At 41.3% G+C, this 12,991-nt stretch overlaps 1 protein-coding gene across 10 annotated transcripts in view; it reads left to right on the forward strand.

Moving 5' to 3' along the window:
• The window catches only part of RCBTB1 (RCC1 and BTB domain containing protein 1), a 52,242-nt gene that overhangs the window by 19,368 nt on the left and 19,883 nt on the right, over positions 1-12,991 (forward strand). For 9 of the 10 annotated variants that reach the window (XM_045080583.1, XM_004775241.3, XM_045080579.1 and 6 more), the window contains exons 5-6: positions 8,654-8,820; positions 12,255-12,413. In XM_045080583.1, the coding sequence (XP_044936518.1) occupies positions 8,654-8,820; positions 12,255-12,413 (326 nt within the window). The remainder of the gene's footprint in view (positions 1-8,653; positions 8,821-12,254; positions 12,414-12,991) is intronic. The other variant, XM_045080586.1, reaches the window with a different exon arrangement.

Consider the following 12,991-nt stretch of genomic DNA (forward strand, 5'->3'; position numbering starts at 1 on the left):
TGTGTAACTGTGCTTTCTGGCATCACACTGGCTCTTTCAGGCAGTTACTACTTTGCTGACACTGGTTCTGCTTGTCATCTCTCAAGACCTAATGATTTGATTTTTTCCTAACAAATACCACTTTTAACTGGTTACTGATATCTGACTGTAAAACACTGGGACAGTTTTTTAGAGCAAACACACTAAAACGTATACATTTATATTATTTATTTTTAAAATAAAGATTACTTGAGAGAGCGTGTGCGCACCTTCATGTGTGTGGGGGGAGGGGCAGAGGGCGAGGGAGAGACAGAATCTCAGGTAGGCTCTCCGCTGAGCTTGGAACCCAATACTGGGCTTGATCTCACGACCCTGAGATCATGACCAGAGCTGAAATCAAGAGTTGGATTCTTGTTTTTGTTTATTTAAAGATTTTATTTATGTGTTTGACAGATAGACAGCCAGAGAGGGAACACAAGCAGGGGGAGTGGGAGAGAGAGAAGCAGGCTTCCTGCTGAGTAGGGAACCCGATCCGGGGCTCGATCCCAGGACACTGGGATCAGGACCTGAGCTGAAAGCAGACGCCCAATGACTGAGTCACCCAGTCCCCAAAGAGTTGCATTCTTAACCGACTGAGCCACCCAGGCACCCCTAAAACATTTATATATTTAAATTCTTGGTTTTCTTCAAAGTGGTGACCTTAGGAAATTATAGCTCTTGGAATTATTTGCAGAGTCCAGATCGTGTAGTCTTAACTGTCTTGAGTGTTATAGTGATATAAACATAAGTAAACATAAAACATAAAAATATAAATAGCTGATTTTCTTGTGGGAATATTTTTCTTTAATTCTGTTTTGATTGTTATGATACATTTTATACAATATTCTTTAAATGTAGCCTACATCATGTATCAGTGTATGTATAGCACATATATTTGTGCATATTGTATACGTATTACAAACAAATAGTTTTAAAACAAATTAAACCATTTAAAACACTTCAGAACATCAAGTAGCGTATGGCTTTTAGTAAAAAACAGAAGGACCTCTGCCTCACCCCTCCTCAGTCTTAGAAATTACCCTTTCTGAAGGAACCACTTTTAACCCCTTCAAGTGTTTCTTCACATTTTATCTTGATTTTTAAATTAATACATATACACTTTCTTTGTGAATTTTCAATTTTAGATCTTATTCTTCCACTTTTTATCATGGCTGATAGAAGTTAGCTTTCTTTCCCCTTCTTTTCCTCCTTCAGTCCTTTCAGTATAGCAATACCGCCATTTTGGTTAAGTCGATATTCAGTGTTTACATTATTAACACTCTGTAACTGTGATTTTTGGCTGAGCTACCACCTTCTGTACAACTGTTTGTTTTCCTGGGATTTGTTCACTTATTTTTCTATAGGGCTGTCATTATGTCCAAAAGCATCAGTAGAGCAGTATATGTATCTCAGCACTTCTGATTTGTCTGTTTGTCTGATTTGTCTGTCTGTCTTTGGAGCCCTCCAGCCCCGTGTTCCAGCCAGGACTGGTCACTGTAGGCCTGCCGCCCAGCTCTTAACCTAGAACCTCATTCACTGTCATCTGTGAAGTCCCCTCACCTTTGTCCTTTCTAGATCCCCTATTTCTTGTGCCCCTGTGTCATCTTCCTTAGATTATACCCTTATTTGGATGAACAGATTCTCTGGTAGCTTCCCAAGGAAGGTGGTGTGAGAGAAATCTTTGAGACATTCACTTAAAATGTCTTCATATTATGCATGCAGTTGCTCAGTGGTTTGGCTGGGCTTAAAATTCATGATTAAAAATCTTATTTCCAAATTTTAAAGTCATCACACCTCTCAAATCAGGGTTGCTCTTGAGATTCCGATGCCATTCTGTCTTTAGCTATTTTTGCATATGACCGTTTTTTCCTCTTTGGAAGGTTTAAGATCTTTTCTTTATTCCCAGTTTTCTGAAAAAAGTCATGGTTATATACTCTGGTGTGGGTAATTTTTAATTAATTAAGAAAAGATTTTATGAGAGAGAGCATGCTTGCATGAGTGAGAGAGAGAGAGAGCGGGGGCGGAGAAGGGAGAAGCAGACTACCTGCTGAGCAGGGAGCCCCACTGGGGCTCAATCCCAGGACCCCAGAACTATGATCTGAACCAATGGCAGATGTTTAACCAGCTGAGCCACCCAGGGACCCCAATTTTTAATTTATTGTATTGATCATTCTGTTGACTCTTCAGTTTGGAAATTCCTTCATGTCTAGATTATTTTCTTGTTTTATTTATTTTTTATTTTTTTTATTTATTTGAGAGAGAGAGAAAAAGAGAGAGAGAGAGAACATGAGAAGGGGAAGGGTCAAAGGGAGAAGCAGACTCTCCACTGAGCAGGGATCCCAATGCGGGACTCGATCTGGGACTCCAGGATCATGACTTGAGCCGAAGGCAGTCGCTTAACCAACTGAGCCACTCAGGTGCCCTGGATTATTTTCTTGTTATAGTTCATGGATAATGTCCCTTCTTTGTTTTCTCTGTTCTCTTCTTTTTTGGAATTTTTCTCGGTAGGAAGTTAAAGGATTCTGATCTGATCCTCTTTTTTATATTTTGTTTCCTATCTACTTTTTGGGAAATTTCTTCAACTTTATCTTACAACTCTGATGTCAGATTTTCATGTTTCTGCTGTTACGTTTTCCTGTTCTCTTCCTTGTTCTCTCAGTGTGCCTTTCTTGAGCCTCCTGTCCTTGTGTCATGGATTCACTGACTTCTCTTTGAGGTTGTCGTAGGTTATTTTCATGTTGTCTTCTATTCTCTGCAGTGTTTCTTTTTCTTCCCTTCCCGGTTTTTTTCTTTCTCCTTAATTTGTTTTGGTCTCTGACTTTTCTTTTCTTTTTTTTCCTTCTTTTCTTAGATTTTATTTATTTATTTGACAGACAGAGATCACAGGTGGGCAGAAAGGCAGGCAGAGAGAGAGGAAGGGAAGCAGGTTCTCTGCTGAGCAGAGAGCCCAATGCAGGGCTCAATCCCACAACCCTGGGATCACGACCTGAGCCGAAGGCAGAGGCTTTAACCCACTGAACCACCCAGGCGACCCAGTCTCTGACTTTCCTTGTTAGGGGCTTTCTTGAAAAGTTTGGTGATCTTGGCTGTCTGTCTGCAGGTGAGACCCAGGTGTTAATAATACACATGCTGGGAGCACTGGGTTCATGGGTTTCTCAAGTGCCAAGCTTCACTTCAGGGAGATAGCAGCTGTTTCATTAGGGATTCTCTCAGTGTCAGTATATGAGCTTCTGTAGAGTGGAACCTTCCAGATTCCTGACCTGGACAGGCTTTTTTTTTTTTTTTTTTGGACAGGTTTCCATGAGCAGGGGTCAGACAGGGATCTCACTATTCAGTATGTGGCCTTCCACTTCTTTCCTCAAAACGGTGCCTCAAGGCTGTCATCAGGGCCTCTCTGGATTATTCTGCTAGCTCATTTTCTTTGTCGTGTTATGTGGGAGAAGGGAGGGAGGGAGGTTGGGCAAAGGGGGAATGTGGGTTTCAGGGCAGCTACAGTAAGAAATTCACAGCAAATAAATGCTGTAGGTCTCTTTGTCTTATACCAGCGTTGGCAAGGGGTTGTTGCCTGACCCCACAGCAAGAGGATGAGGATTTGGGGTCTAAGTGCTTCTGATTTGGGTTACACCCACGCTTACATCTCCTGTGGTGTCTGGTCCCTCCAATCCCTGGGCCTTCCTGAGATCCCAGGTTGTAATTGGCTGCTTCTTTTTTTTTTTTTTTTAAAGATTTTTATTTATTTATCATAGAGAGAGAGGGGGAGAAAGCGAGCACAGGCAGACAGAATGGCAGGCAGAGGCAGAGGGAGAAGCAGGCTCCCTGCTGAGCAAGGAGCCCGATGTGGGACTCGATCCCAGGACGCCGGGATCATGACCTGAGCTGAAGGCAGCTGCTTAACCAACTGAGCCACCCAGGCGTCCCTAATTGGCTGCTTCTTTTGCAGTTGTAGGTATCAGCTTCCCTGGTCAGCGGTGTTACTAACCACATCTATCTGCCTTCCATCTTCCAAAATTTTGTCATCATCTTATTTATTGTTCTTTTTTGTCCTTGATCGTTGTTGCCTTTTTTAAAAAAAAAAAAATTTCTCCCTTCACTCTATATCAGCAAGGCAGCTGACAGCAGTCCCAGCATCTGGAGAATAAGGTCCTTAAGGAAGGAGTAAAGATAAAAATGTGTTCAATTTTCCACACTTCACTGACTTTTGTGTTCTTTCTAAAAGGTCAGTGCTACATCATTAAATTGAAAATCTAAGATGTGAGCATGATCTGGCTGCCACATCTGACACCCTGTTGATCACCAGGGTTGATACAGCTGTTCTGGCTGGGTAGGTGGGTGTCCCTTTCCTCCTCACTGCTCCATGTATGTCCCTCCTGAAGCTCTGTGCTCAGTTGGAGAGGACCACCTTCCCCAGTAGAGGAAGTCCGGGGCATATGTAGCTGCGCTCCCCACTAGAACCTCCAAACAAGCTCTCAAAGTCCATTTGTAGGAGAACATAGGGTAGTCAAGCTTCCAAGACCCTAGACACAGCCAAACAAGGTGCTATGTGGCAGTCTGCCTTTCCTCAAAAGAAAAAAAAAAAAAAATCTAATCCCATCTGGTGATACTCTGAAGATCAGTATTCATTTTGTTTATTATTTTACACATAGACCTAGGGCTTGTGGATTTTTTTTTCTGTCTTCTGAAGTAATATGAAGTTAGATTACTTATAAAATTAGTTGTTTCTGACCACTCCTCCAACTCTACTTCTAGTCTCTGAAGACTGGGTTTCCTTAAAGGTCAGAACTTCGTGGGATGCTTCCTTGCTTCCTCCCTCTGTGCTTGCCCTTCGCTGGGCCCTTCCCACTCCCCACTTTCCCTTCTATCCTAGTTGGTTTCACTGTCTCATCCGTTGGTAATTTTGCTCATCTCTTCACCCTGACATGATTCTGAAGCTTGATCCTTGGTTAGTCAGAGACTGTGTGGCAAGAGCAGGGCTGGGGAAGTTGATGGGGTTGGATGGGGTTGCTTTGAAAGCTTCCTGGGGAGCTGGGACTAAAAGGCCATCTCAGGAAGCTCACTCTTCTATGCTTCATCAAGTAAAAAGGGAAGAAACATGTATATATACTATTTTAAGATAGTAAAATAATGTGATGATAGTAAGAATAATAATAATAATGTAATAATAAGATAATCACAAGAAGGTGATTGCCATGGGCACATCTGGAGAGGACCAATGGCTGAGAACAGGCAGCTGGCAGCAGTCCCAGCATCTGGAGAATAAGATCCTTAATTCCAAGGGAGCATCTGGGTGACGCAGCACAGCATTCATTTATTCTCTTCCATGCACCGCTCAGATCCATGTCTTCTGACAGGTTTTGGGGATAGCTCCTCTAGGTTTCTGGAGGGCTTCTTTTCCTAGGGAAGACTTAGTGAAGACTCCTGGTGGGATAATTCACTGCCTCCTCCCGTAGCTAGTCTCATGGCCACACGGATACTCAGATCCTCCATCCTCTAGTGCTCCTTCTAGGTTCCTTTCTTATTTGGGTAGCATCTGGCCCTGGGGGCTAACCTAATTGTGTTACCTAGATGCTCATGCTTGAGGGATGCAAGCCCCTAACCATGCTGTACTCTGGCTATGGCTACTGTGCATTTCCGTTTGCCGTCACTGTTGGATAAGTGGGCACCCAAAGTACCACCTTTCACCTCCTTGCCAAGCATATTCCTCTCTTGCCCCCAGTATATATCAGCAATCCTTCCTCTTCCTGCTGACTGGGTCAGTTGCCCCTGCCAACAGGGTGACTCCTTTTTTCCTTTTGATCCTTTGATTAGAGGAACACAGAAGTGCCATTCAGTGGAATTCTTGCTGTGTCCATTAGTGGAAGTGTTTCTACTTAGGGAACCAGGACTTCTAAACCTACAGAACCTCTAATTTCAAGGACAGGAAGCACAGATTCCCCAAGTCGGTCCCTGGGAGTGATGGTCAGTAGGGTCACTCATATAATCCACTGTGGTTCCGGGACCCACGTACTCTACCTTTTAGGGAAACAGCACCATTTAGTGGTCATTTAGAATCTGTACCTTGGAGCTTAGTGTCCCGTCCTCACATGGTCTCTTCTCCAGGCTGATGCCTTAGCTGTACCTTCAGGCGGCTTGTCATTGCTGTGTCCAGCTGGCCTCTGTTGCATGTTGCTGTTCATGAGATAGGACTGGAAGCCCCGTGGTCATGAGAGCACTGCTGCACCTTGTTTACCTTGGTCTAATGAGCGGTTTTGTGTTCTGTAAGCCCTCGTATAGCTGTGCTAGCTCAGGCCCTGTGTGCAGGAAACCTTTATCCTGATTATGTATTGATTTCTGTTAGTATGAATGGCTGCTCCTTCCAGGATTGAAAGAGTCAATTGGAGTCAGCTTGGTAATAGTCAGCTATTACGAAGTAGGTAGTCGGTCTCTTTAAAAGGGTGATGCTGTGCCAGGGACTCGGCATTAGTCTTTGTTACTGACATAGCAGGCTTTCGGCAATGGTAGAAGCTAGGTGGTAGCTTTGGTGAGTAGGAGTCTCAGCTTCTGAATTTGGATTTTTCCTCTTAAGAATGAGGATGAGTATCTTTTTGTATGGTTAGGAGTCATGTACATTTCTTTCATTGTGAACCATCAGTTCATATTTCTAGAGAGTTCTTGGTCTTTTTCTTTCATATTTTTAGAAGCTCTTTTTATTATACAGACATTACCTCCTAGTAATATAAATTATAAGTATTTTTTCCTAATATTTCATTTTTTTCTTTGTTCTAGGTGTTTTTTTCCATGTAAAGTTTTAAAAAACATATTAAGTAGATTTATCACTCTTTTTATTGCTTCTAGATTTTTGAGTCGTAGGAAAGTTTCCCTATTCCCAGATTATGGAAGAATTCACCAATTTTTTCCTTCTAATTCTTGTATAGTTTTATTTTTTAAATTGTATTGTATTAGCATACAGTTCGTCATTAGTTTTTGATGCAGCGTTCCAAGATTCATTGTTTGCCTATAATACCCAGTGCCCCATGCAATACATGCCCTCCTTCATACCCATTGTATAGTTTTATTTTTCACATTTAAATATTTGATTCACTAGGAAGTTATCATGGTATGAGGAATGAATCTCATTTTTCAACATAACCAATTATTTCAACCAACTTGTAAAAAGTCCTTTCTTCCTGAAATGACATAGCTTTTATTTCTGTATGCAGTTGGTTTATTTCTAGAGCTTCAGTTCCATTTCACTGGTTTGTCTATCTGTTCATGTCCTAGTATTAATTTTAGTTTTAGAAACTTTTTATGGGTTTTAATAACTGGTAGAGCCAGCTGTCCTCTCCCTTCTTTTCTTTGAATTTTTCTATTTATTCTTGTGTTCTTCCCACTGAACTTTCTAATCAGTTTGTCTAGTTCCAGAAAGTAACTTAAGTCATTTTATTTCTATTATTTCAAATTTATATATTTGCATAGGAAAAACTACCATCTTTTTGGTACTGAGTGTTACTATCCAAGAACAAGGGCTATATTTTTATCTGTTCAGGTCTATTTTTCTGTCTCTTAGGAATGAAAACACTTGTAAGTTTGGACATTTCTATCACCTGATATAACTTTAACATAATATCATGGACTTTTTTTTTTTATAGATGTTACACTTTTTCAATCTATAGCCTCATTTGTTTTAGGATGAATTTTCCCATTTATGGTTTCTGTCATAATTTTTGTAATAGGGAAAACCTCTTGTGAGAAACAGAAGATTAGATTCTAGATTAGATCATCAGAAACCTACCTTTCCCTGGTTGCTTAGGGACCATTTCAGTGAGACAGCAGCCTGACAATAACGCTTGGATTTCTGCTTTGCTCTTGGATATCATCATTTCCAGGTCTAGATTGTCCTTAGTAGGGCAGGATGTTTTATTACCATGGGAAAGATATGCAGAGAGTGTGTAACTTGGAGATCTCTGCTCTTGACACTTAGGCTTGCTGTAGGAGGAAATGCACAAAACAGTGGTACTTCTAGAGAGAAAACAAAGAAGTTATCTCTGTCAGAGTCCCAAAAAGATAAAGTCATTAGAGAAAAATGGAGCCAGATTTTTTGCCAATTATAGTCTGCATGAGGAAAGCTCTTACATTTTTGTATGTAGTTTATACAAAAAGTATACCTCTTTCCTCCGTACTTTGTGAGAGTTGTGTGTGCACAATGCGTGCGTACACACACACACACACACACACACACACACACACACACCCTCAGTAGTTCCCTGAGACTTGGTATTTGGTAAAATGATAGTAAAGACTGATAATGGTGAGCTTTCTTAGGTCTTTTGCCTTTTGCTGGGTACCTGACATGGAAACTACTGAGATGAATCAGTGTGTTCAGATGGTCTAATTTTTGTACATCAAACTGACTTTTGACCATAAAACTGATCCCTTATTAGTGTCAGGTCCTTTCTTGAATGATTCTACGTTTTTCTATCTGGTTTCCTCATCTTTCCCTCTTTCCCTTCCCTTCATCAGTGGTTACTTTATAGGGAGAAGGAGGCAGTGTGAAAGAAATTAAGGTTGGAGAATAAGTTTTGCAAAGTCTGGGGAAGAAAGTACAGGGCTTACCATTCCTTCTTGGAGTTGATTCTTTGTGTGTGGCCATCTCGTATAGATGGAGTTGTTTATGCCTGGGGCCACAATGGATATAGCCAGCTTGGGAATGGGACGACCAACCAAGGCATTGCTCCCATCCAAGTCTGTACCAATCTCTTGATCAAGCAAGTGGTTGAAGTAGCTTGTGGCTCACATCATTCAATGGCTCTGGCAGCTGATGGAGAGGTAAGTACCCTGCTTTTATTCTTTATTTTTATTTTTTTTTATTTTTTTATTTTTTTTTTTTTAAGATTTTATTTATTTATTTGACAGAGAAATCACAAGTAGACGGAGAGGCAGGCAGAGAGAGAGAGAGGGAAGCAGGCTCCCTGCTGAGCAGAGAGCCCGATGTGGGGCTCGATCCCAGGACCCTGAGATCATGACCTGAGCCGAAGGCAGCGGCTTAACCCACTGAGCCACCCAGGCGCCCATTATTCTTTATTTTTAAACTGTGGTAAAATACACGTAATACAAAATTGCCGTCCTAGCCATTTTTAAGAATTGTGGAAGCCAGGCCTCAGGATGTGTGAGAGCCACTTCCCACAACCATTTTATCATATGCCTGGACTATTGCCATGGTCTCTTTAACCACTTAAAATGGGTTAGGATGGCAAATTTTATATTTTTATAAAATATGTGTATGTATTTTTATATCCATGTGATCTGTTGAATGTCAGTTCAGTGACATTAGGTATATTCACATTGTTATGCAACCAGCATCACCATCCGTCTGCAGAACTCTATCTTGCAGAGCCGAAGCTGCACCTACCAGACTAGCTCTCCCTCTCCCTGCCGGCCCTGGGTGAACACCATTTTGTCTCCATGAGTCTGACTGCTCTGGGTAGCTCACTGGAGTGGAACCATGCAGTGTTCATCCTTTATGACTGCCTTATTTCACTGAGCATAATGTTGTCAGGGTTTGTCCGTTTTGGTGTATGTGTCAGAACTTCTCTCCTTTTTAAGGCTGAATAATACTCTGTATGTGTATATGCCATAATTTGTCCATTTATCTGCTAATGGGTATTTAACACCTTTTGCTAACAACCTAAAAAGTAAATAATGACCCTATGTATATCTGGGATAGTATAAACATAGTAGCCCTATGTGTACAACTAAAAACATGTGGGAACACATTCTTTTTCTAATATAACCTATGGGATGAGGACCACCGTTTTGATAGCAGTAGACTAAGCCTTACGGCAGTTGAGTCTCCTGCTCTTTGCTAAGACTATAAATCAGATGTGTATGACAGTGGTCTGTCCTTTAGTTTTTGTTTTTTAACTACCTCATCCATTAAAGTCTGTTTTGTTTTTTGGCAAATGTAATGATGTCATAGAAAATAACTTTATTGGGTGCCTGGGTGGCTCAGTGGGTTAGGCCGCTGCCTTCAGCTCAGGTCATGATCTCAGGGTCCTGAGATCGAGTCCCGCATCGGGCTCTCTGCTCGGCAGGGAGCCTGCTTCCTCCTCTCTCTCTGCCTACTTGTGATCTCTCTCTGTCAAATAAATAAATAAAATCTTTAAAAAAAAAAAAAGAAAGAAAGAAAAGAACTTTATCAACATTCCAATAGGTACTGTACCACTTTTTCACCCCCAAGTTCTTTGCTTACTTATCATAAAGTTTTCTGATCTTATTGATTCTACCTTCTAATCTTTTGTCTCATTTTGTTTCTCTTTATCTCTATAACCTTAGGTCAGAACTTGCTGTCAGCCTGGGCTATTGCCATGGTCTCTTTTATTCTATAGCTTTTTAATTGGTCTACCTGTTAAGTATTACTACTTTTCTGCCCCCTGTAATTTTTTTTTTTTTTAAGATTGATTTATTTATTTTAGAGCATGAGTGAGAGGGGCAGAGGGAGGAGAGAGAATATCAGGCAGACTCCACACTGAGCAAGGAGTCCAATGTGGGGCTCAATCTCGAGACCCTGAGATCCTGACCCAAGCTGAAACCAAGGGTCAGATGCCCAAATGACTGCACCATCCAGGTGCCCATACTCCCTGTGACTTCTAAAGCACAGACCATTCTGTTCTCTCATTTAAAATCCGTCAGTGATGTTAATAGTGATTTTATTATGTGGAGCAGGTTACGGGTGAAGAAACCAGAGAAACTGAGTGAGATCAAGGTTTCACGGCTGGGATGTGCTGGGACTAGGCCTAGCACCCGGGTCTTATGCCCCGAATCTGTAGTTTGCTGCTCTGATTTTGATTATTGGAACCGTAGTCCTCATTTTTAAATAAAAGGCAGCTGCATTGCAATGGGCTTGGGGTACTTGAGAAGAAGTGCCAGAAGAATATTAAAATTAGAATTCCCTAATTTGTACAGCCTGGAATCCTGGTTTTCTTTAACTGTGAGCATATGCTACTTTGGATAATTGTGCTAAATATTTGTCTTATTATACCAGATGCTCCCGTGAACCCACTTTCGGGAAGTGTTGCCAGTTATTTCTTTTGTACCTGTGAAATGAACCTCTAGTGCATATTCTTTTAAGGCTCCAGCCATAGGTTTTGCTCTGGTTGCCTTGGGCAGCATCAGACGTGTGAGCGGAGGTAGGAAGTGCTGACCGAGGAAAGATTGTGGAAGCCAGACTTCAGGATGTGGGAGGACCATTGCTGGGGCAAGTGAAAGGGGTAGGGGCTTCCTAGAAATTCTAGTGTTGGAGGAAGTTCTTTCCCAGGCTGCTGGCATCCACCCTCCCCTTACTCTTCTCTCTGGTCACACTCTTATTTGATAGGCTTAGTTGGTAATTAACGTGCAGTGATTTTGTTGTTGTTGTTTTGTTTTTCATCTTTGTTACTAGATTTTAACTAGCTTAGAGATTTATTTGGGTCTCTTTAGAAATCTGGTTTTCACCTAATGGAAAATCATAGGCCAAAGGTGCACAGGGTGCATTTGAGGAGGGTTGCTGCTTGGAGTTGACAGTGAATGAAATATCATTCAGTATCCAGAATAGCCTAACAACCTGGTGTCATTTCTGTAGGGACAGACACCTCTTTGGTACTTGTGAGCCTTACTGTGTTATGACCTGTAACTGTGATTGGTAATTGTAATTGTGATGGCCATGAGTCATCAGGAAATGTTATGTAATACTCAGTTTTGGCAATTAGTGAGACAGGGAGAAGCATTGTAGGGCTTTAAAGCTTCCTGTGAAGGAAAAAAAAAGAGTATTTGTGTCCAAAGAGTTAAGCAGACTTTTCCTCTCCCTCCTACTTATGTGGTATATGCTTTATTTCTTACTGATGCCAGACAAATCATATATGGCTGTCATATGACAGAGGCAGTACGGTGTCATGGTTAGTAGCACAGCTACACTTCTTGGGTTCTCATTCCATGTTTACTGCTTACTTGGTAGGACCTCAAGTAAGCCACTTAACCTCTCGGGTTCCATTTCTGTGTAGAAAATGTGGGTGATAATAGTATCTACCCGGGCCCAGGGTCACTATGCAGGATGACTATGAAAATTAAAGATGGTCGTGGTGCCCAGAAAGTATGTAGAGCCATGTAGCACATTGTAAATATTTATTAAGTGGATTTATTTTTATTTTATGATTATTAATGTGTGTTAGAGGTAGAATGTTCACCCTGTTACTAGTAATTCATTCTTTCCCCCTTGTTTTGTGTAGGTATTCGCTTGGGGCTATAACAACTGTGGCCAGGTGGGATCAGGATCTACAACAAATCAACCAACTCCTCGCAAAGTTACAAACTGTTTACATATTAAGAGGGTGGTTGGCATTGCTTGTGGTCAGACCTCATCCATGGCTGTTCTGGACAATGGTGAGGTGAGCTCTCTCTGCATTACACCCCCCCCCCCCATCCTCACCTCCTCTCTCTTGAAATAGCATTTTCTGCATGAGGAGCATGTATGCGATCATGGAAGGAAAAGTGCTTTGTTTTATAGTTTCGTGGGTAGTTAACTGGTTACTGATTGAGGAGTACCTAGAGGGTGTTTGCTCCTCAGTATGAATTTTTAATTCTAAGATTAATCTGCAAGTAAAGATACTCATATGTCTCAATTTTTTTTTTTTTGTGAGACCCCAGGTAGTTTGGTGTTCATAGGTATTTGTGATTTACTGTAGTGAAGAATTTGATACTACCTCTTTTATCCAATGAAGAAATCAAGTGTGCCCTCTGTCAAGTTAACCGGCGATGTTTGTCAGCAGCGATGTTTGTCAGCCTGCATCTGGAGTTTGTTGGCAGGAGGAAGCTACTTACAGGAGCAGAATTTTTTGTGCCAGTTGTTGTTGGCTACTTTTAAAAACTCAATTTTTAGTGCTCCTTTACCTTGACTACCTTTGAGCTGATGGTTATTTCTGTACAATTATTCTGGTTGTAATTTCTACTTAAATAGGCCTGTTAC

This window comes from Mustela putorius, unplaced genomic scaffold, assembly GCF_011764305.1.
Source record: "Mustela putorius furo isolate JIRA1106 unplaced genomic scaffold, ASM1176430v1.1 tig00000461_pilon_pilon_pilon, whole genome shotgun sequence".
In the NCBI taxonomy this organism is placed as follows: domain Eukaryota; kingdom Metazoa; phylum Chordata; class Mammalia; order Carnivora; family Mustelidae; genus Mustela; species Mustela putorius.